Below are 25505 nucleotides of genomic sequence, written 5' to 3' on the forward strand. Positions count from 1 at the left end.
CAAGTTCCCGGAGCTTCTGGGGTTGTCGATGTCGATATGTGTGGCCTGGCGTTGTCCTGATGGAATACAATCCCTCTCCTATTGGCCAAAGATTGCCGCTTTTGGGCAATGACTTCCTTCAGACGATACAATTGTTGTCAGATCAAATCCGAATTAAGAGTTATGCCATAGGGGAACACTTTATAGTAGATGATTCCCTGCCACCAAACACACAGCAAAATCTTACGGGCCGTTAATGCTCGCTCGGCCACCATTTTCGTCTGTTCATTGCTATTGGTTCACGACCGTTTTTGCTTGATGTTGTTGTAAGTGACCCACTTTTCATCACAAGTAACCATCCACTTCAGAAAGGGATCGATTTTATTGCCATTAAGTAGGGATTTGCAGATGGAAATTCGATCCATGATATTTTTTGTTTCAGCTCATGTGGCTTCCAAACATTGAGTTTCTTCTTGTATCCAACCTTTGCAAATGGCTGCAAACTATCTATGATCGACGTTCATCTCCTGAGCGATGCTACGACTGCTAACTCGATATTTCCCATGATTTTATCGACATTTTTACAACAGGCTTGTTAGTACGTGGCGCATCATTTACTTCCACTATAACAGAACGAAATAGATCGAAACACTGTTGTGCAGCACTAACGAAAAGAGTATCAGTTCCGTATACATCACAAATATTCATGGTCACTTTCTACGTGTTTTTCCCTTTCAGGTTGTGAAAATGTAAAATATGGTGAATTTCATGCAGTGAGATTTCCATACTCGACGCACAATAATTCAGGACTGAAACGGCGTAGCACAAAAAGTATACACACAGCTTTATAACACCTTATCGTGTGATCCGATATGACCTAATATGAACAAGATATGCTTAGTTTAAAAAAAATAGGGCGGGAAATAAGCAATTACTTTTTCACCGACCTAATATATTAAATTAGGGATAACCATTCTCTTTTGCAAGAAAGTGTTCTCTGAAAATCGACTTAATCCATAAAAAACCCCAAGAAATTAATTAAAAAGTCTTCCGGACACTATGGGCAGGATGTAAAAAGAGGACATGTCCTGGGGCATAAGAACAGTTCGTCATCCAGCTTAATGGAGGTCCACTTCTACATTCAAATAGAACAAAGATACTTTTTAGGCCAACCACTTTTTTGACTCTCTATAGAAATAGTAATGCAAAAAAAACAAAAAAAAAACACATTCACTATGGACAGACCAATCTGAAGTAATTCAACGCCATAGCTAAGGTTTTAGCTTGTGCCCCTGAAATTGAATATCTTTTATTCTATCCATGAAAGACCCCTTTTTCCTTGTTTTATATGTAAGGGACATTATGAAATATTATGTGTTGTTCATTGGAGCGTCCCAGTAGATCGACACCACTGGTAGAGTTGGCGATCCTATAGATTAATTGGTTGTAGGGCTCTTACCCCCTGACCAACTACCCCCCGTCCTTTAATCCCCGATCAATCACCTCCTTTTACCCATAAGCCTTTTATCCACAAGCCTTTCACCCCCAGGCCATCTACCCCCAGCATTTCACCCCTTATTACAATAAATAGCAACTATACGACCAAACATTCAAGCCTTTATCAACCATACAAACGTAATTATTAATTTAACCAAGGAGACCTTGATTTAACTTAATGACGTAAATATTAGTGATACGTATTATTATTAATTAATATATCTCATCAAATACGAGATAATAATTATATACATCTATGTTAGTATTTTGAATCTTTCCATTACAAATATGCCGTTGATATTACTTGAGCAGATTTTGGATGACTATTTGATTTTTGTGATGTTGACACACATATATTAAAAATTAGATATATGTAATTAACCTATTTATTTTGGATATGCATGACTCAATTGCACCATATTTAAGGAGTTATCCGAATATTTCTTATCAGACATTTATTTTAATATCATGTGTATTCTCGTTCAATATAATCAATCCCTAAATTCATCGTATACATAACCTACTAAGACTCAATGTTTTACCAACTTTTTTTCATAGGATTAAGGAAATTAGATTAGACATTATTATAATTTTTATTGTATCTTATATATCATGCCAATGGTTAAACAATCAGGCTAAGTCTGTATTTTACTTGAAATTTTATTTATTTTAGTATTAAAATTTTGATGGCTTATAGAACTCATAATTCCTTTCTGATTCGAACTTGAAAGTTTCATTACTCGACAACCGCTCCAAACAACCATAACATTCATTTATTACTTTGGCCCTCTATCATTTACTAACTGTACTTCTCAATAATAAAAATAGAAAAGAATAGGGGGAGGGGGTAAAGGGACCAGGGTGATGAAGGACGAGGGATAGTTGGTTGGGGGTAGGTGGCCTGTTCCCAGAACATAACATATAGATATATTATTACTTAGTCTAAATAAAAATAATGTGGCCCCTATAGTATAAATTTAATTTAAATTTTGCCTATGGTAGGCACCTTTATAATAAATTCACTTGATAATACAATTTAAGTACGCTTAAAATTATCTAAATCGTTCACTTAAAGTCATTTTGTAAAGATTTTCTCCTCTAGAACATTTTCCTCTACTCATTATGACAACTTCAAATTACAAATATATAAGTACTGCAATAAATCAGATTACGAAACGTTTGATTTGTGAGTCTTTTAACTGAAAATACCAAATGCCCCTTTTCAATTAGAATAACAAGAGAAATTCTTAGATTTTAAGATCAAAGTTTCCTTGGTATACGCAGTTAATATTCTTAACATTCCAATACATTTTACCTCAGATGATTTTGAATGAAGAACAATTCGTGTGAACTCGAACAAAGGACTTGAAATAAATTACTTGTGGCTCAACTTGTCAAAATGTTGAAAGACTTGAGACTCGTCTTGGGCTTCAACATATGTGACTTGATACTTGACTTATGCTTGAGTTGACTTCCATGACTAGAGAGAACTTGCACGAAAAATTCTATTAGGTAAGCCAAGAAATATTTGTTTATTTATTGAAGGAAAATCGTTTTTGGCTCTGGAATTATTAAATAATTTCCATATTTGAGAAAATAATTATGCTTAAGAAGCAAATTATAAATATTAGTCAGTTTTGAATGAATAACATTCATTTGTCATGGATTACGTCCTTAATTATTTTAAATTACTGCTGGGTTCCTAATAATTAGAGAGCCGGTACAAGGAGTTGAATTTTTATTATTAATAAGTGCAATAGCTGTTATAGTATCGTTCACTTTTGAAGTATACAAATTAATTATCAAAAACCCCAAAAAAATAAATATATATATATATATAGCATTAATAAGCCATTTAGGCAATCCTATTTATAACTTTTATCTATCCAGATAGTGGTCCTTCAAAACGGTTCTATCACTTCAAGATTATTATTTGCTAAAGTATATAACAAATAACGTAAACAAACTAGAATTTAGACCAAAATTATGAATCTGAAGTTAGCAGGACTAATAGTTTTAATTATTTTTATTCGCAAAATGTTTAATGAAGATATACTACGTATAATTGACTTAGACGTTTATTATCCGTTACAGTAGATTTGAAACCCTCACACTCCATGAAATCATTACCAACATCCTCCATTAATTTAATGATGGTTCCTCGGGAAGGGTTTACACGTGTACCTATTTCTCAATAAAATTTTGAACGTAGGACGATTAGCAATGGATATGGGTATATTACATCCAATAAGCATCTTTGTGAGATCAGATTTAAAGTCTGAATAATTAACTTGATTTTTTAGATGAATACCCATGCTCTTGATATAAGATGAGGATAATGAGTGCCGTTTAATTCTAGATGGGGGACTAAATGCACATTTATATCGACAAATCCGACAAGCCATCTGTTTCTCGTCCGGTAAGTATTTCCAAATTCCTGGGCCTGCATATCCAGAAATCCAGACAGAAGAAGACGTTATTTTAGGCATTTTATTCAGTTCTCTATCGACTATCCCCATCTAATATTATATTAATATTAAATAATAAAAGCGGTAATTGATAAAGCTCTTAATAGAGGAAGATGTTTATTATTTTAGTCACTGGACAATGATACCATAAGTATTTCTTCCCTTCACCTCGCACGCTTTTGTATCCTTACCAAAATTATCAACCTTAATTATAAGTATAGTTGATAATATTGTAGAGAAAAACGCGTGCGAGGAGGAGGGGGGAAAAAAGACATATGGTATCATTGTTTAAAATACTGATGTGATTATCATCTGCCTGCTTTATTACAGTAGATTTGAAAACGTCACACTCCATGAAATCGGAATTCATTATGAACCTTATTCTCAGAATAATAGCTAATGAAACGACAAAGTAGAGTATTTGAAATATATTTGAAGCTCAAAGTTTAAAAAAGAAGGCTTTAATTAAATATAATCTACATACTAAAAAATAAACCATTAAACATTTAAGTTAAATATACAAAATTAAACAATTAAAATCATATAACTATTAATAATAATAAATTATAAGTACATAATATTGAAATAATAGATTGATCCAAATAATATTTTCTTGTTCTGACATCGGAATTCAGTTAAATATGTCATAACTTTAGGTTGCAATACACAAGCGAGACGTGGAGTTTAATCAAAAAGATAATCACCCCTCTTCTTCGTGTGGAAGTTGCTATATACAATTGTGCACAGGATAGATATATCTCTACCGATGAGATCTAACTAATTATTAATAATAAAGTAAATGTAAAAATCATAAAATTAGACAATAAATATACTAATAAAAAATTTTTATAAATAAATTCATCGTAAAGATTTAGAGCAAAAGCTAATTATGTAGTAATGTCCGGCGATATTACTCCCTATTAAGAGCATCAAAAAGATTTCCCCCCGTTATTTAGGTATGCTTATATAACAACATACTATTATCATGATGGATATACACAATTGTTAATTATAATGCAACACCCAATGTAACTACCCTCGTTGTTGTGACCATTTAAACAGTTGTTTTTGCCTTTTATGAGTTTTCTGAACACCATTTCTTGGAGCCCATCAACCATAGCTAAGCCTTTAGTGATAAAAAAGTAATATTTATTGACTATGTAATATTGGAAAACCTAATTATCATACCCAAGTCTTAAAGCGAAGTAAGTAGTCTCAGACAAACTAGTTGCAAACCATCCAAAGCTACTACCCCCGTGTTGTGACCATTTAAGCAGTTGTTTTTGCCCTTTACTGAGTTGTGTATCATAATTCTTGATATGTTTAGCTAAAATAGAATCATATTTTATGGTTAGATTTAAAAAAATTGAATACTTACTGTGAGATAGTACAAAATTCAGAGTTCCATTTCGATATTCGTAAATACTTTTTACTGATAACTTGATCATCATTTGGTGTGGATGACTCAAAACATTTTTATATGTATTTCTATATATGTCATCAGTACCAACATCCTCCATTAATTTAATGATGGTTCCTCGGGAACCAATATGTTTACCCTTGTATTTCTCCATAAATTTTTTGAACGTAGATGATTAGCAATGGATAAGGTTATATTACATGCAATAAGCATCGTTGTTAGATCAAAGTTAAAGTCTGACTTGATGTATTCATCGTCAAATTGATTTTATAGATGAATATCCATACTCATGTTATGAGATGAGGATAATGAGTGGCGTGTAATTCTAGACAGGGGACTAAAGGCACATTTATATCGACAAATCCGACAAACCATCTGTTTCTCATCCGGTAAGTATTTTCCAAATTCCTGGGCCTCCATTTTCATAAATCCAGACAGAAGGCGACGTCATTTTGGGGATTTTATTCAGTTCTCTATCGACTATCACCATCTCATATTATATTAATATTGAATAATAAAGGCGGGAATGATAACGTTCATGATTGATAGAAGAGGATGTATATTATTTAATCAATGATGCCATAAGTAATTCTTCTTTTCTCCTCGCACGCTTTTGTATTCTTACCAAAATTATCACCCTTAATTATAAGTCACTTGACCAAAAAAGGTAGGCCATTATTTAAGAATATAATCGTAAAAGTAATGACTTCCCTCATAGATTTAATTTAATTTTTCTACTCAATAATTATAATAGCCTCAGAGAGAAATATGAATTTAAATGAATAAATAAAAATTCATGATTTAATATCAAACAACATTATTCATAAATCATGCTCCTATTGCATTTTTACCTTAACATCAGGGTTTATCCTGAAGCGTGAACGTTGGAGGGTATTCAACTAATCCAAGAAATGAATACTTAGTTCATCAAAATATTTCCATATATCAGGACCGACCGAAGGATTATATATTTTTCCTTTTTTCTTAAAAAAACAAAAATATTTTAACCCATATTTTCTTAATAATATTTTTCTTCCAGACGAAAAATAATTCTAGAACACAACAAAAATTCTTTCATTTGGGTGGGACAACAGTCTTTCAGCCCCCTTCTGCGGACACCCCTATATATATGTACATACTAAGCTGGTATATTGAGTGAAAAATGAGTACCATTTGTGTTTTCCGTTCATTCTTGAGGGCCTGAACGGGCAAAAATTGAACGATTCGACATAAAAGTTCCATGAACAGTCTTCCTTTTTTATTGTTCTCCAGAAACATAAATTGAGAAATGATGAGCACATTATCCATTTTTTAATTTAATTGGTTACAATAGTATTTTTTTATCCGTTAGAGGTCACCGAGAGTATTATAAATTAACTAGGGCTGGCATTTTTGTAAGGAAACAATGCTCCGTTTCCAAAAGGACAGGAATACAATTTCTTATTTTCCCTTGTTGCATATTTATTATTTCGATGAAGAGATATTGACTATCATTTAGAAATACAAATATATAGGAAGGCTTTCAATAAAATATTATAATACAGTATCGAATTAAATATTATGTAATAATTCAATATTAAGACATATATTTATATATGACCTTCATTTCTAAAATTGTAGAGGAATAATAGGACAATAATAGTCTGTAAGTACTTAAGAAATATATATCAACTTGTGTGATTGACTTAAATGCCTACTTACCAGATGATTTCAGGGCTTTTTTCTGTTTCTTTCTGGAGGAAAAGTTGCGTGATACAATAAAGATAACGACATTATTATAATTATATTATATTATAATTATATTTAAATTCAAATATATATTTATTTTATTATATATTGTTAAAGCAAAGGATAGGCGAGAATGCTTACGTCAGAGTGAATACCACGACGACCTATTAAATAATGAGCAAGAAAAAAAATGCTCTCAAGAAACAATCACCCTTCTTTTCTTATTTCTATACAGAGTTTTTCTTTACAAACATGTCAACTCTATCTATACCTAACAACGGAAACTCAATGAATTCAATTATTTAATATAAATAAATCTTTAAGAAGAAGCAAAAATGATATACGTACCTTAAAAGTGATATTTAGCAAGGAAATAAGATTTTTGTTCACTATTTAATACGGAATACAATTAATGATGTAGTTTCTCTTAAAAATAAATTAAAGAATGAGCACCAGAACGGAATTTTTTTAATAAATGGGTAAAGTGTGAATGGATCCAGTCCTGACTCATGGATTTGTCAGACAACCAATATCAATAGAGTATATTATTTTTTTATACTTTATATACTGCATTCATTTTTATTTTTTTTAACATAGAACTAGTCAAAGATGTGACTGATGGAATTATTACATTTTAGGTTTTTTTAAGTAACGAGTGAACAGTCTACTTTTTTTTTTTTTTTTTTTTTTTTTTTTTTTTTTTTGCATAACAGGGTTTCAACAGAAGGGAAAACAATTACATAAATTACTCCAATGCTAAAAAAGTACGACGTTACTCCCAACTCTGCTCATAATATTGATACGCTTTTGAAAAGTTAAGAATATTTGAATTAAATTTTTAATAAAGAATTCACGAGCAAAATATGAAGAAAAAAAATATTTTCACGTACAATTTGTTAAAGGAAATGAAAATAATTAAAAAAATAACTCATGTAGAAATAGCTAATTTGAGGTGTCTTATAAAATCGGTATTCTTGATTTAAGGAGAACGAAACAAGTAAAATATATATGAATTATAATGGATACAGATGTTTCTTATTCATTCTATAAAAAGTTGTCTGATACTATGATTTGAAATCCCATTCTTCAAATAAGCTATATAAATATATACTTATATACAAGTTTGTCAGCGGAACGCGAAATTTATCGGCGTTCAGCAATTTTTTTTAAGTAAAAGGCTTAAAATGGAATTTTAGAGTTTTGTTCCACTAGTTTTCTCGGCATTTACTCTTAAAGTTGGAATTACTTGCACGATCAGTGTTTCTATGATCAAAAAAAGTATTCTTACAGAATACTTTCTTTTGAAATTATCTCTAAAATTAACGGTTGCCACGAATCCAACACCTATAATCCAGACATCACTTATTTAAATTTCAAGCCTTTTTCAACGTGTATCATATGCAATTGGGAAAAACACCAGATTTTTCTGAACTCAAGCCAAAATCATATAATTTTAAACCAAAATTTTTGTTAAAATCTAAAAAAAAATATTTTTGACAGCGGGGTGAGTCGTATTTTAACTTTTGTTATAGTGAGTGGGACGGGTTGTCAAAAATGCTATCCTTTGCCTCATCGTTACTTTTATGGTATTACACAACCTTATAACCGAGAAGAATCAGAGAAAATGGCCCAAAATCAGCTGGTAGTTATCCAATTCTACCCTACTATGGAACTGTTGTTCAATGATTGTTGAGAATTGCTCACAGCTTACAAGAAACTTATTATCATTCAACCAATCAACGTTCAGAGTACATTGACTAGGAGAAAATAAGCAAAAGCATCGAGAGGTGACAAGAAAATTAGTTTTAGTTTTTTAAAAGGACATTATAAGGAATAGAGAAGAAAAAAAGAAAAGAGAATAAGACAAAGGATTTTTGACAATAATTCCCAAATCGGAGCGAACGATAGTTCAACTTGAATATTTATTCTTCAGTAAACCTTATAATCTTCTTTAAAAAAGGAGAAGAGTTCAGAATTAACTATAATTTCTTAATGTCCCGGGAAACGCCGGGAAAACCTACCAAAGAATAATATAATATATGAAATTTCGTCAAGAGGTTGTTAGAGAAAGTAGGAGAGAAGCTAATAATCCAATCCGTTCCAATAATTCTCACTGCATTTATCCTCAAAATCACCTGTACGAACAGTGCTTAACACTAAAAAAATAGTGTCTCTCACGGATACCTTCAGAAATTCTTTTGAATTTTTCTCAAAGATTGCCAAGAATCCAACACCTATAATCCAGACTCCTTTTTTTTTTTACATTTCAAGCCATTTTCAACATGTTTTGTGTACAATCGGCAAAAACACCGGATGTGGGCTGATGTATTGCCAAAATCCTATTTTCTATCCCAAATAAATTGTCAAAATCTAAAAAATATATCGGTTTGTATTTTAATTTTTGTTCTAGCCGATGAGACGGGTTCAAAAATACTAACCACTTCCACGTCGTTACCTTTATTGTATCACGCAACCCTTCATCATAAAAGAAACCAAAAAAAAAAAAGTCCAAAATCAGTTGATAGTTAGGCAATTCTTCCCAAATATTATGAAATATTATTCAGTAATTGTTTTTTAGCTTATACGGATGTAATTATAATTCAACCAATCAACGTTCAGAGCACCAATTAGAATAAAAGAAGGAAAAATCATGACAGCTGACAAACACGCTATATTTTTGAGTTAGTGAGGTAACGCAGTGATGCATAAGCAGCATAACTAATATAAATGTATGTCTCACCGAATTACTCCACAGATACCTGATTTCATTTAATTTAACAGGAATGGAGTAGGGATAGAATAATTTGAAGTGTTGAGTCGTAGATAAATAATTTTTAGTGATTTAAATGGAGTTATTAAAATTTTAAAAATCAATTTTTGAGTCTTTAATATATTCACTGACTTCTCATCTTTGAAAGCAAGACTTTATCTTGATGTTGTTATTTCAGCAGAGTAGTTGAACGCTCAACGAGAACGTTGCTTTGAAGTGTTGTTAAAATCTTTATTTGTTAGAGTTTGGCAAAGACAAAATGTGCATAAATCGTAACATAAGAATCATGCTTCTAGTTCTAAAGTTAATTGATAATAAAGATTTCATCATTCCAAACACACTATTTATACTAAATGAATTGAAGCTAATTTGTTTGAATAGTTTATTATCAGCTCTATCACTTTATTTAACTAAACTTTTACAAGAGAGTTTAACTCAACCTACCAATTCAGCTTTACATATTGCCTGTAGTCCCCAATCTATTTTGTCTACTTCATGAATTGAACATTGAAAGGAACGCTTACAAGTGTGCTTTTATGACATAATCTGTCAATCATATATAACTGTTCAAAATGTTCAAGTTATATGAACGGCGTTGTAAATAAATGCACTTTCAAATCAAATGTTGCTGATGTTAATAAATATGACACATAGACAAAAATTTTAAAACAACGGAATTTATTTATAACATTATCCATAAAACTTAACAAATCAAATGAAACTCTCAACTTTTGTGATAAAATATGATTAAATTCCACTCTTTCAGACACTGACCAGCTGTCTATTATTACATCAATGCGAAAACAGCATCCTCGATTAGTCTATGGTGGTAATCAAATGAAACTATAATGATCAAAATTCAAGATGAACAATACACTCCAGATAAATTATTCTTTTGATCTTAATTTACGTAAGTTTGATTCACAGTCACTCGAGAAGGAAATATACATCATCATTTATGTAAACGAACTTCAAAGACAATTTCAAGGTGAGATGGAGTAAATACAGTACTGCCGTGTTTACTTGTTCCGAGTGATCCATTAAAATCTGAACACTTTAAAATTTTAAAATTCAACAAAATATACATTTATTAATTAACAATAGAATTTCAACAAAATTAATACTATAAATAGATGTGTGCCTGAGCTCTCTTAATCAATAATGTAATCGCCCTTAGCAGCAATGATGGCTTCCAGGGGATGACAGAAGGCCTGGCAACTGCTGCAGATGTAGTCATGGCTCCCCAGTGCTGACCTGACAGTGGCTTAAGGCGTTTGGTTTTTGACACTGCAGGCCTTCCACTCGACATGTACCCAAATGGTGTAGCCGAGGGGGTTGTCATCATCAGGACTATAGAGAGGGGGGATGTCAAAAAATAGTTCAAAATAACTCATAAGGGTCTTGGAACGGAGAAGATGGGTTTCTTTCATTGTTGGTGTCAAAAGTGGTCTTTTCACCCTCACAAGACTCTTTCCATTCACTTTTTTGATACCTCTCTGGACAAACTATTGTGAAATCCCGAGATCTCTTGGATGGGGCCTCATGGACTTGATGGTATTGGCCTAGGTTGTTTTCTTTTCCTCCTTCGGATCCAGTTTGACCTTTTTGACATACCCCTTTTTCCTCTCCAACGTTTCGCCTTGCTTGCTGACAGCGTAAATGGTGATCCTGGAGATGCTTACAACTTGGAGCGCACGAATAGAAATTCGTCGATCACGTTCAAGTGTCATTTTTTCGACTTGTCTAGAGAGCTCATGTTTTTTTTGTAACCCATTTTTTATGCATTAAAATATCGAAATATGAATTAATTTTTATCCCTCAACTTTCATTAATTATTGAATTAGTAAGTGGACAGATTTCAATGTGCCACTCAGTACTTAATCAATACCATCTGACCAATAAAAGAACCGTGAAAAATATACTAATCAACGGGAAGAACACGTGTTATTTGAGGTACCATTATTAAGGTGATGGATATTAATTATCTCGTAAATTACACGTGTTAACTGACCCCATCATAGAATTTATTCACAATGAAGAGCTAGTGTGAATTAATAACGTCTATTATAATTGTTTTTTTGGTTTTTTTCTTTTTTGAGCGATGACCAATAAATAATCTAATTATAAACTTCATAGGTATTCGTGATTTTTTGTAATGTGAGGAGTGACTAAATGGTTCAAATTCAATGCATAGGTATATCTATTCCATATTTCCATTCAGGGACTTCTGCAAGATTATATTTACCTTTTTCAAGATTTCAAAATTCCAAAAATTGTTGTCATATTAATAAATATCTTGCATAAAAAACAGTGGTTGATGTATACCTTCAAATTATGTTGTAAAACAATTATTTATTAACAGTTAAGTTACTTTTTTGATCCATATTTTGATTGTAAAATTCGAAGTACATTTAATATAAATGTTAAAAAGTTGAAAAAATAAAAATGAAAACGTTATATTTTGCTAGAAAAAAAGCTAGAGAATTCTTTTTTAAACACATAATACAATAAGTACTTTAGACAAAAGAAGATAAAGTATTTAATAAATACAGGAAATACAAAATGATGTTAATAATACTTTCTTTAGGGGGGTTACTTTTTATTGTTAGGGGGTAATTGTTCCTCAAGCAGAAGTGGTATACTGAAACGTGGTTTTTTGCTTATGTGTCGGCAGAGTTGGGATTAGCTTAGTGAAGTTATATATTTTTAAAGAGGTAAGCTTAAAAAGCTGATAGATTCATAATCTATTTATAGTTACCCCTCCTCTTTAAAGCTTTTAGGGAAGAATTTACAATTCTTTTGTGGCTCTCAGTCAAGCTTTTAGTTAATAAAAAAGAAAAGGGAAAATTTTCTATTCCTACAGGGTTAGCTTGCTTAGGTAATTTATATAAAATGCTCATTTGTAGGGTAGGATATAACTTCAAACACACACACAACCCTGCTTAAAGGATATAATGGTCGAGGGGGTTGTCGATGAGGCATATGTCTAAGAACCCCCTAATTATATAAAAAATAATTATACGACAAAACATTCATAGTCACATTATTGAGAACTGAAAATCAAATTTGAAAATTTTATGCAATGAATACGGCCACAACATATAACTATTTAATTCCAAAATATCCGTTCTCAAATCTTTGAAGCATGATCTTGATCTTTACAATAATCCTCACTCACAAAATTCATTTACTTAGTTACATATTATTTCTTTCTATGTGTGATTAGTTGTGTCTGTACATATTGAATGATCTCTAATTAAACATAAAAAATGATCCTCATCTCAATCAGGATCGTCACTAGGATTTTATAAATAAAAAAGTAAAATGCACATAAAAGATTCATTGAAGATTTGTTGCGGAGTTATAATTGTAAGTCCTTGTTGGATTCAGAGTGTAATTGAGGATCGACAACGGAGTAATTCTTGCCAATTTCCTCGTTTATTCCCTTCTTTCCCTACTCACTTGTCACTGCTGATTGTATTTGATCTAATTGAACACCATGACAGACATCAAAGCTGCTCTCCTCCAAATTGTCAGGGTTACCATTGTGATTTTCTGTTCCTTTTAACTTGTCCAAAATACACATTTTTTCAGTCCTACAAAATATGAAAAATTACACGGTCTTTGGATTAATAAAGAAAACCTTTTACTTTGCTCCAATTTTTAACAATATTAAAAATCCTTTTAATTGCTTATAAAAATATGTTGCGTATACTGGATTAAATAGTACTAAATCCATATTGATTGTATCTTTTTACAGTAATTAGATTTGTAATCTTTAAGAAATGGTACTTGAAATCAAACTTGCAACTCAACAGGATCACGATTAAAGACTTGACTTGGACTCGAGACTTAATTAGATATTATATTAGGACTGGTACGGTACGGGGTTGTATCGTGGTTCTGTTCGGTACGTTTTCCCCTTTGGTGCGGTACGACGGTACGTATACATATTAAATATTTTAAAATAATAAAATTTTGGTTACTATTATTATTTTTTTAATTAATAGATTTAGATAGTGAGGTAAGATATTAATCCATAAGCATCCTATTACAGAAGAAATAATTTATGTATTTGTTTGTAAAAAAGAGTTAATGAAATATCCTACTAATTGATAAAATACATCCCAGTTGACGACAAACACCCAGTGGTATGGTGAATGATAATTTGAATAAAATTTTCAATGTTTCCCAGTTAGCTTGTCGATACCTTGCAAATGGAGGAACATCAGTATTAAATTAATTCGGGCGGGTCTATGTGAGGAAATTAGAACTGTCTGTAATTGTGTAGGTAGCCATGTATCTTAATCACATTCTGCTTTTTGATTTTTTAAATCGAACTAGAAATGTCATCGCAGTGAGATTCAATGCTTAGGGCATCAATTCATCTTGGTGTGGGTCACACTCCAACAAAAGTGGTCAAGCTGACGGAAATGGATCGTTAAACCATCTACAATATTAAAAAGAGGCTTGACCATAGAGAGGAAGGAAGGCTCCGTAAAAAAGCCCATCATTAATGCGGATATCCTCAAGGACGATCCTAATCTGATTCCCAGAGGGTTACAGGTTCACAACAGACGTGTACATCGACGTTTTCAAGGCAAATCTGCTCTCATGGGTTAGGCAAATTTCCCCGATGACAACGTAGTCTTTCAGCAAGATGGTGTCCGCTCTCACTGCGAAAATTAGTCAGACCTTCTTAGCTAACAACAAGAAAATGTGGCCACCCTACAGACCGAATGTCAATCACCTCGACATTGCTTTCTGGGACAAGAAAATGTGGCCACCCTACAGACCGAATGTCAATCACCTCGACATTTCTTTCTGGCCACACATCGAGAGGGGGACCTTTAGCATCCTTCACCTGAACATTTAAGCCATGAAGGGCTCCGTCGACGAGCAGTGGGCTGCCATGGACTCGAACTTCATTTGGAATACTTGTAATTATTTTTGCAAGAGGCTTGTCGCCCTCTGTGAGGCCAATGATGGGCAAATAGAATAAATCAACTTGAGATTGGCTATGTATTAGAAAAAGATTAATAAAGATTTTTTGTTAAATGTACAATGAAAGAATGGCAAGCTGTTTTCTTTTTTCTTTCCATGTGTGTAAGTTTCAAGTTTCCATCCGGTACAAAATATTGATCTTTCAATTTTCACTGGGTATAATGTAGGCAGAGATGGGGAAAGTCGGAAAAACTTCTTTTGGGGGTCAATTACTCGGAGCTGCTTTACTTCAAACTCACCAAATTTTAACACGACATACCAACATATGTTTGCCATTGTTTGAATCTATTTAAAAATCATAATTACTTATATTATAATATAAAATATGTAGGTAGAGGAATTGAGTTAGTCATAGATAACATAAATAAACATTTTTCAAAGTGTCCAAATATCTTCTTCATATTTTTGGTAGTATCGTACAAAATCCACTCCGTTTTTCCATCCATAACACGACACATTTGGAATCCTTAAAGAGAAGGCTGAGTATGGCGCTGTAGTAGATATAAAAATTGTTCGTAATTATTCAGCTTCCAGTGGTTGATAGGTCCATAACTTGTTCGCAAAGCAAAATCCAATGCCTTAATATTATCAAAGGATGTCCCACTATTTGATACTCCAAACAATATCATCGCTTTTGTTAAATATGATTCGATTTTTTCTTGTCCATTGACATTTAATGATATGGTCCCCTTTAAAATCCGAACATGAAGACAATCAACAAAGGCATGAGTGGTATAATTAAAAGTTATCTCACAGTCTTTGCATGGAGCATTGTAAGGAATAAGATTTGCTGATATTTGAAGTTGAGCTGGGAACCCCTTGTCATTGTTTATGTGGAGCAATGAACCTTGATTTTGTTGTATCAAGGGTTAGGCAAGTCTAAAAGTTTCATATAGTAATCACGTAGCTTATTAACACTATTTACTTACTATTGGCTATAACACAGAGGAAAACTAAACTGATTCGTTAGTTGCATCAGTCTGCGTAGCAAGAGACGGTTGAAACAGCTAAAAAATATTGAATTTGAGTTATATATTGGAAAAGTGAGAAATTATATTATTTTTTAGTGTTGGCGGTGATTTTTAACGTGCTTGGTGTCTTTGTTGAAGCCTTTATCAATCTACGGGACCGGGGTTTATTTTGAAGTATTTAGAGGGGTTCTAAATGTTTTCTGAATTAGCGGTGGTGGTTTATACCTGCTTGGGGGCCCTGTGATTGCACAAAACAAGTTTTGGGATAAGTTACTGTGATTTTATTACTAAATGACGAGAATTCTTAATTAATTAATATATCTCATCAAATACGAGATAATAACTATATGCATCTAAGTCAGTATTTTGAATCATATATATGTTGTGTACAAGTTGCGATGTAACAGCTTACAATTTGTATATACAAATTGTAAAAGTTGCAATTTCTTCCTCTTAAAATGGATTATTTAATTACAACAATTTTTGTTGAATTCATTGTAAACATTGATCTTAAATTGGCAATCACAATGAATAAAATGACTATAATATTTTAAATTCAAAAAGTCATGATTTAAGAAATACAAGTAAATCTGATCCATCTTTAATTCCATCTTGAACAATAAAGAAAACATTTAACTGGGATATTTTAATTTTAAAGTGAGAGGCTGAGCCTTAGCTTTAAGTTAGTTGCGCAAATTTTAATTCAAAATAAGTATTTACGATATAGGAGACCCGGAGGAACACCATAATCGAATTTGCTTGTCATAGTCTAGCGTATATCAACAAGATGCTCAGATATCCAAAGAGCACAGTCTACGACGTCTACAACCATTGGAAGGAGGAGGACCATATAAAAGAAAATCCCTCAAGTCCTGGAGTGATAAAAAACGCACTCCCATATTCTTCGTAGGCCTGAAACGTTCCTTGAAGTCATCTACCTGGACTCTGATTAACGCTCTTGCCAAGAAGCGCCAAGTAAGCCGAGCAACAGTCTCCAGGGCCATAAACACTGACCTGAGGATGAAGTCATACTGCTTTTACAAAAGAAATATCCTTACAGACAAAATGAAGGACACTTGGAGCTTGCCCACGGAAGAAAATTGCTAAACGATTTGAAGTCCAATAGTAACCAAATCATCTTTTATTCGGATGAGAAACAATGGACTGTTGACAGATCCCAAAAGATCCTGAACGACAGATGGTTGAGCACAGTGAGAACTAATATCTCCCACGTCTTTAAAACTAAGTTTCTCGCCATCATCATGATCCTTGGGGTGATTGGGATCAGCGGCAGTGTCATGTCCCCCATTCTTCTTTTAACCAAAGGAGAGGGTGGGTGCTGACAGATACTGTGAACTCCTTTCTGACCATGTGATACCTTGGATGAAAGCTGAGGCTAATGGTGTCGAGTTCCAGTTTTAATAAGACTCAGGCCCCTCTCACAAGACCCAAAACTTATTTGAAGAGGAAAAGGTGTCATTTTGACACCCCCACGCCTGGCCCTTTAACTCTTCTATATGAATCCCATAGATTACTTCTTTCAGAGGGAGTTAGAGAGGAAGATCTCTGGTAATTCACAAGCAGCATCGACTCCTTGAAATCCTCTTTTATTAAGTACCGGAACAAAGTATCCCTCGCGACATGGTCAAGGCCTGCAAATCCTTTAGGATTTGCATCGAGCGAATGATTGGCGAAAATGGCAAACATATTTATTGAATTTTTTCTTTCGTATTATTAGAACTTCTACTTGCTTCTCTTATTGATCAAGATGCAGTTAAAGGTAGTCCGGATTTACCTGAATGATCCAGTCTATTGACCTGGACAACTTAACGAATAAAGATTCTTACTATAAAGCCTGAAATTTCATATTAAGCCCAATATCATTTTTGTTTTCTGGAAAAAAGTAACATATTCTTCTGATGATATTAAACTACTATTTTGAAATTCGGTCTTTGATAAGGAACCATAATATAAATTCCATCTTGGATTGATAAAAATAGTCTTAAAAAATGCACCTACAGAATCATTTAATAAATGTTCGATCAAAATTCAGTTTATTATATTCAACCTTAAGAAACTTAGATAAAGACTTACTATCTTGATGCCATTACCCGTATAATTTGGTATAAATCCCTCAATATTTGAATTTTATGAAGCCACTGACTTGATCATGTTTCAAATCACAATTTTGTTACTGGAGGCGAGGGTTGGAGTGACTCAATATGTCGATAAAAACTATTTAAAAATATATATATTAGGGTTCCCATTGCCATCCTAAATCATGATTTATGAATGATGTTAAGCGAGTAAAATTTCCTTTCTATTATTCCTGTGTAAACTTTTGTTATTAAAAAGTACAGGCTAGTCGATTTTTGATATTCAAGTATCTAAAATAATATTTTAACTCTGTACTCAGTGAGCCCGATAATTGGCTTTTGCTCTGATATTTATCAATAATCGATCATATTTGACACTAATTTTTGATAAAAGCCTCTCAGGATATGAGTACCTAAATCGAGCCATGTCGTATAACTTGGGCAATTCATTCTAGTATAGACTGAGTAGATTAGAATTAGAAAGAACGAGGGATAAAGGATGAAAACCTAATGGAATGAATTTAAGACAGTCTATTGTTGTAATATGATTATATTATGTTTAAGCGCATGAAACTAGATAAATTAGAAATTTACAATAATAAATATATATTGTCATTTAGGAGTTTAAATATTCTGAGAGGATCCTTTCACCTTGGAGGACTCGGACTTTTTAGGCAAAAGAACAGCCTGGATATTCGGCAAAACGCCACCTTGAGCAATGGTCACACCAGCCAAAAGCTTATTCAACTCTTCGTCATTACGAATCGCCAATTGAAGATGACGAGGAATGATCCTGGTCTTCTTGTTATCACGTGCAGCATTACCCGCCAATTCCAAGATCTCAGCAGCTAAGTACTCTAGTACAGCCGCCAAGTACACAGGGGCTCCTGCACCCACTCGCTCTGCATAATTGCCCTTACGAAGCAATCGATGAATACGCCCAACAGGGAATTGAAGACCAGCTCTGGATGAACGGGACTTGGACTTTCCCTTGGCTTTACCACCTTTTCCACGACCGCTCATTGTAATGGACTTCCTTTTCAAACTGACCTAGGATTTCCCGGGAAATTTATTTTTTAATAAATAAGTTAAGAGAGAGAGAGGGGAGAGCATAAACAGACACAGAGAGAAAAATGTGAGAGAGGGCGGAACATGTATATGCGCTACGCTTTTAATAAAATATGACATTAATACAGTATCCTAAATTAATATCAAGGATTATATATATACCTTAGTTAATATCTACTGCTTATGCTACATAATATTGAGCATTCATTAAATTATTGCGGTTGAATATTAAGTCATAGAATAAGAAAAATATAGGTCTGAAGGGGATTTGGCTGCTTGGCTGAAAGGCATACAGAAAATAAATATTATGACTATGAGAAGTTTAATGGAGCTGTTTTGTTTGGTCTTTTATATTAGCTAAAATCCGATTTTTATCTTTGATGGCTGTTTTGGCACAATACGTGCAGGCATAAGCATACCAAAGTAAACAGCTGAAGGCAATGGATCAGTGACCACTCTATTTTCTCTTTCTCTATCACCACTACGTTCATCCACAATCGTATTGAAGTCATAGAAGTATTCAGCAAACCTCTTTTCTAGCTTATTCCTCTTGAAAAAGAGGAAGAAATTAAAATAGTAAGTACCTACATTAATAGAGAAGACTGGGTCATCTTGTTACCATGAATTTATATATTAATTATTTGATGTTTTTGGAGTTTGAAATTTATCTCTGAAATAGTCTATGTATATTATTTTATGAAAAAATTCTACGATATTATTTACAAGTTACCTATTGACTATTTTTGTCAAAAAATTATAATGGAATTGTTTGTTTCCATTAGCATTTTCTCAAATTAATATATTACTTTTGATCGATAAAGGATTAGAACTAATATACTTCGTTTTGCTCACTAATATGAACATATTTTGAATTCATAAATTAAATTAAGTCTTTATATTATTTTAAGATACATAGGTGTAGTGGTATACTCTCTAAGTAGAGCCATTTCTTTCATTTTGTGTTAGGGACAACCTAACACACACCCCCCCTTAAATGCAATATACCAATAAAGGAAGCGAAATAATCAAATGGTGCTCTTGTTAGCTCTCCTCGCGCGCATTATACATGTAAGATGGTGATTAAGAGAGCGAGAGCGAGAACTCCCCCTGCTTTGCGCAATATTAATGACATAATCGGTCGCCGTAAACTATATAGGGGGTACATTATTAAAGATATCCGTCAGATGTAAAAATCGAGAGAGCGCCTAGAAAAAAATTGAGTTTGACTAAGGAGTTGAATCAAATGAGGCGCTGTGTGTCTATGTGAATAAATAGGAGAATCCTGGAGAAAGGATTCTAAAAGAGGAGTATGTATAACGCTTACTCCCTCAAGACATTGGGGAATCTTCCTGTGAAAATTGCAAGTATTGAAGCCTACGATGACATTCTTTTTATTGGCACAAAGCAAGGACATCTCTTTATGTACCGTGTGGCTGACGGAGACGATCTCCAACTCCTTCGCTATAAAAAGTATCTTTGTAAAAAGAGCATTACAGGCCTCAATGCTGTCAAGGTGAGCCATTGATTATTTAACATTTTAGTGGATTCGTCATAACTCATTCCAATGTCTCATTGACTGACTTTATAGGACTACAACATACTCTTGGCTCAGTCAGACGGGTCCCTGACCCTCTATGACATTGATCTTTCCCTCACTAACTTCCCTGTGATTGCAGACCTCAAAGAAACACGAGGACTCCATCTTTATGGAGCGGACATTACCTCCACTCGAACTCTAACGGGAGCAACAGTCACGTTCAGAGTCGCTGTTGTAGTTAAACGAAAAATCTTGTTTTACTATTGGAAAAATAGATCATTTCAGAAATTGAGGGAGGAAATGAATCTACCTGATGTTCCTAAGGCCATGTCCTGGTGTGGTGATACTCTAGTCCTGGCCTTTCGATTCGGGGAACCTTATCAATTTGTCAAGATTTCGGATCATGAATCAAAGCTGATTCCCACACAAATCCTTACCTCAACCCAGTTAGATCCCTTGATTTTTGTAATCAAAGACCAATCTAAATTTGCCTTGGGTATGTATTTTGTTTTTTATTCATGTAATTAATTACTTATTTAATTATTTTTTAAAGTTCAAGATGAGCATACACATTTTCTAAATTTTGATGGTACCACTTGTCCCGATACTTTGACTTGGCTCAAGACCCCTTTTGATATGGTATATGATTCGCCCTTCTATATTGCGACGAACTCGGACTGTTTAGATATTATGACAGAAGCACCTTCCTTGTTGGTTCAAACATTCGAAAAAGAAAAACCTAATCTGATACTTCGAAGTCAACAAGGGAGCATATATTTGGCATCTGATACACATATTTGGATACTTTCAATGCTTCCCATCTCCTCTCAAATCCCTTCTTTGCTTGAAAAGAAACAATTTGAACTGGCTATATGTCTTTGTAACAATTTGGGTAAGGTTCTTTAGATGACAAATTATTAATTCTTTTTTTTAAATTATTATATTATTATTCTTGAACAGATGACCCAACAGATGAGTCAAAAACAATTCAACTAGTTAAAACATTATATGGATTGGATTTACTTGTTCAAAAAAAGTTTGGAAATGCTTTTGAAATCATTTTCAATCTTGATATTGATCCGTCCCATATTGCAAGCTTATTTCCAGGTATTCTTCCTCCAACTCTTCGAGTGCAATTTATTTTACCCGAAGAGATTACCAGCATGGAAGAAAGTGATATACTGAGTGGCCTACCTGCATTTAAAGATTATTTGCTTAATTTTAGGAACAAAATGATTGCCTTAACCTCAAAAAAATTATTAAACCTTCATCCCTTAATTGAGGGAATCCCTGTTCTAAAATCAAAGAAAAAGATTATGATGATCATCGATACTAGTCTTTTGATGTGCTATTTAAAGAAACAAGAAGCTTTGGTTAATTCACTGCTCCGCTTAAAAGATAACAACTGTCATATTGAAGAAACAGAGATTGCTCTGACTAAAGCCAAAAAATATGAATCGTTAATTATTTTTTATAATAGCAAAGGCTTACACCGCAAGTCTTTGGAACTTTTAAAGACTCTAGTAGCATCGGAGGATTCAAAGTTATTGAAAAATATACAAGATATTGTAATATATCTTCAAGGACTTGGATCTGCTTATTTAGAGCTCATTTTTGAATTTGCAGAAGATATTATTAGAAGCAATCCTGACGAGGGCATTGATATTTTTATTGAAGATGTTTGCGAAGTTGAAAATTTACCTCGACGAGAAGTATACGATTTCTTGGTACAGTTGAATTCAAAATGTGCTATAAAATATTTAGAACATATTATCAAAGCTTGGAAGGAAACAAGTATTTATTTCCACAATCAACTTGTCTCTCAGTACACTAAGCTTCTTCAAGATCCAAATTTTTCAGAATATTATAACGAGGTAAGACTACTCTTTTTTCTATATATATTTAAGTTAATTAATTAATTTACCTTAAGTGTTAAAAGAATGAAGTAATTTCTCTGAATCAAAATTAATTTTAGCTTTTTCAACTATTTTAGCTTAAAACTAATTTGTATGAACATCTGAAAACTTCTCAACACTATGAACCCAAAGACTTAATTTTTCAATTCCCTAAACACTCTCTTCACGAAGAACGGGCCATATTACTGGGTCGTAATGGACAGCATAAGGATGCCCTTTTTACATATTTGTATGTTCTAAAGGATCTTCCCAAAGCTCTTTTGTATTGTTCAGATATGAAGAATAACTCTACCTATTCACATCTTATTCATTTGCTATTAAATCCTCCTGAAAAGCAATCACCAATTTTAGATGAAACAAATGTATCTCCTTTTGAATATGAATTATCTGATATATTATCTATTTTGCAAACCTATGTTAAGCAAATAGATGTTAAAATCATAATTCAAAATCTACCTGATCAAGTGCCTCTTGCTTCTATTAAGAAAAATCTTCAAGTAGGAGTATCAAATAGCATTTCTAAAAAACATCATTCCCAAATCCAGAAAGGCCTAACTCACTCAGAATTTCTTCGTGTTCAAAGGAAAAGAGTTCTCTGTGAGTCTTACAAAATTGAAATGTCTGATCTTCACATATGTTCAATTTGTAAGAAGCGTTTTAATGCTGGAAACACATTTGTACGAGTCCCTGAGGATTTGAGTATTGTTCATTACTCATGTCAAGAAAAGTATAAGAATTCTCCGTCTCAATTTTTCTGAAATTAATATAATAATTTTTATATTTGTCTCCGAAGAAAGAAACAATATAGTCAAGATTCAGTCTTCTCCTCCCATCCCTCCAAACATACATATGTAGAATTATCACATATATCATGTTTCTATTAGTTGAACCTCCACTGTGATTTATTTAAAGCCATAATTTTATAATATGTTATTAGATTTTAACATGAATTGTTGTCCTCAATTTAATTATATTTAAAAAGATAAATAAACAATTCACAATCGCATCTTTTATTAGCTATTAATTATACTAATATAAATGTACCTACATATATAGAAGAAAAAATAAATTATTCATTAATCTTATTCTAAGATTAGATTTAAATTCCTTCGAAATGTTTTTCTTCATCTTATAGCGAATAATAATTTTGCATATGTACTGAAATACAATATCAAAAGTAGAAGAGAACTGGATGTATGTTTGCTCATAAATATTAACGTTTTTATTGAAATAAAACATAGTTTCATTACCCCTTTTGGTAATTAGTTCTTCAACGTTTTAATGTTGTTCATTGATTCTTTTTCAGTTGAATCATGCAATTAGTTCTTAGAATTATACTGGTCTCTTTGATATTCCTTAACTTTGTATCCTCAGAAGTAGGCAGAAGGTGAGATCTCGTAAATTTTTTGTTCACTATGAATACATATTTTTCTTCCTAGATATATATTATATGATGTTAATCCTGGAGAGGGTTTTAATTTGCGAAGAGATGTATTTAGTAGAGTTGCAGTATTTGTCAAGAAGTTGAATCTTAATACAAATATCTCTTTCACTTTGGTAAGTATCATAGTCTGTTTTTTAAGAAATGGTTACTATTTAGATACTTCCTTAGGTTCTTCCTCCATGGGATCGCCTCTATCATTGGCAAAGTAAAGATATATCAGATCAGAGACGTATATCCTGGAGTATTTTTTTCAACTTGGAAGGAATATCTAGATATGTTCCTGTTATTGAATTCACGGACTTTCTTGGTATGATTTCATATATCTCAATTGATCAATATAATTGAAGTATTCTGGTTTTACTTATTTTACAGATATAAATGGCCTCATTATCGATAGCACGTACTACTTGCAATCTTATAAAGAAGGTTGGGAAGATGGTAATTTTGAAGAAAAATGGGATTATCGGGAATGTATTGACAGACCTCCTTATAAAAAACAAGAAAAAAATCGTTATAGGGGTTATTTTTGGGGATACTCAGATGTTGAAACAAGAAATTTTTCATGCATATCAGTCCAAGGTACAACACAAGTGATAAAAGACCTAGTTAATCAAGGAGGTAAATCTGTAATGATTGATCGTGCAGAGAATTTACTACATGATTGGTTTGGAGATGAAGAATATTGGTCAATTAGAAGAGCTACAAGATTTAGTTCTTCTCTAGTTAATATAGGCGAAGAATTTAGAAATACATTTTTGGATTCGAATGACGAAAAAGACGATACAGTTGTACATGAGTTATGGGAGCATTTTCAGGTATATCCTTATTATAATAATTTCATCTTTGTAGTTATTGCCTTTCAGCCTGAAAGAAAGATTACTAGAGGTGGACCTTATTTAAGTGCACATTTAAGAAGAAAAGACTTTTTAACCTCACGTAATGATAAACTACCTTCACTTAAAGGAGCAGCTGAACAATTAAGAAAAAAGTTATTGGAGCTTAATTTAAAAAAAGTTTTTATTGCTTCTGATGCTCCTGACGAAGAATTCCGGGTTTTAGAATCAAATCTTCAAGAATTTGAGGTCTACAGATATAGTCCTCCGACAAAAGTAAAAAGAGTTATTAAGGATGGAGGAGTTGCCATCGTGGATCAAATTATTTGTGCTCATGCTCAGTAAAACTTTATATAACATTAAATCCATAGGTATATAGTTAAAATGTGATATTTTTATAGGTATTTTATTGGAAGTTACGAGTCTACATTTTCGTTTAGAATACAAGAAGAGAGGGAGATTTTAGGGTTTATGGTTGCCAACACATTTGATATTTTATGTCCTGATGGTCAAGATAAATGCTCTAAAGGCTCCGTTTGGAAAATTGTCTATCCAAAAACTAAACAGAGCAATAATAATCATATGGAGCTATGATTTTTTGATATCCTACTCATATATTTTGGTTATTATTATTATTTTATTTTTTTAAATATACCTAGAAACATTGATTATATGATCAGTGTCTGCTTATACTCTTTATATAAACGTGGCGTCTTCCATACTTTATCTAATCAAAGATTATTTTATGTAAATACAAATCCTTATCCGCACTAA

At 32.6% G+C, this 25505-nt stretch overlaps 3 protein-coding genes and 2 long non-coding RNA genes across 6 annotated transcripts; 2 read left to right on the forward strand and 3 right to left on the reverse strand.

Annotated features, from left to right (window-relative positions):
- Positions 1-4337: 4337 nt before the first annotated feature.
- On the reverse strand, positions 4338-6013 carry LOC139904880 (uncharacterized). Its single transcript, XR_011779140.1, has 3 exons — positions 5323-6013; positions 5133-5271; positions 4338-5070 (listed from the first exon to the last, which is right to left on the reverse strand). It is a non-coding gene; the product is annotated as an uncharacterized lncRNA (long non-coding RNA).
- Positions 6014-14838: 8825 nt separating this feature from the next.
- On the reverse strand, positions 14839-16181 carry LOC139904881 (uncharacterized). Its single transcript, XR_011779142.1, has 3 exons — positions 15796-16181; positions 15621-15745; positions 14839-15555 (listed from the first exon to the last, which is right to left on the reverse strand). It is a non-coding gene; the product is annotated as an uncharacterized lncRNA (long non-coding RNA).
- Positions 16182-18467: 2286 nt separating this feature from the next.
- Positions 18468-19202, reverse strand: LOC121132646 (histone H2A). Its single transcript, XM_040728073.1, has 2 exons — positions 19164-19202; positions 18468-18983 (listed from the first exon to the last, which is right to left on the reverse strand). The coding sequence occupies exon 2, from the start codon at positions 18954-18956 to the stop codon at positions 18558-18560; it is 399 nt and encodes a 132-aa protein (XP_040584007.1). The 5' UTR covers positions 18957-18983; positions 19164-19202; the 3' UTR covers positions 18468-18557.
- Positions 19203-19455: 253 nt separating this feature from the next.
- LOC121132657 (vam6/Vps39-like protein) lies at positions 19456-23460 on the forward strand. Of its 2 annotated transcripts, XM_071886871.1 has the most exons (6): positions 19482-19577; positions 19910-20514; positions 20590-21034; positions 21092-21430; positions 21499-22412; positions 22532-23460. In XM_071886871.1, exons 2-6 carry the CDS (start codon positions 20311-20313, stop codon positions 23210-23212), a joined length of 2583 nt encoding a protein of 860 aa, XP_071742972.1. In that variant the 5' UTR covers positions 19482-19577; positions 19910-20310; the 3' UTR covers positions 23213-23460. The 2 variants fall into 2 exon arrangements, with proteins under 2 accessions (XP_040584017.1, XP_071742972.1); XM_040728083.2 differs by having other exon boundaries at positions 19456-20514.
- A 231-nt stretch (positions 23461-23691) lies between these two features.
- Positions 23692-25505, forward strand: O-fut2 (O-fucosyltransferase 2). The gene is made up of 6 exons (XM_040707311.2): positions 23692-23841; positions 23894-24011; positions 24067-24205; positions 24271-24713; positions 24762-25072; positions 25133-25505. The coding sequence occupies exons 1-6, from the start codon at positions 23768-23770 to the stop codon at positions 25323-25325; spliced, it is 1278 nt and encodes a 425-aa protein (XP_040563245.1). The 5' UTR covers positions 23692-23767; the 3' UTR covers positions 25326-25505.

Source organism: Lepeophtheirus salmonis, chromosome 1, assembly GCF_016086655.4.
Source record: "Lepeophtheirus salmonis chromosome 1, UVic_Lsal_1.4, whole genome shotgun sequence".
Taxonomy (NCBI): Eukaryota; Metazoa; Arthropoda; class Copepoda; order Siphonostomatoida; family Caligidae; genus Lepeophtheirus; species Lepeophtheirus salmonis.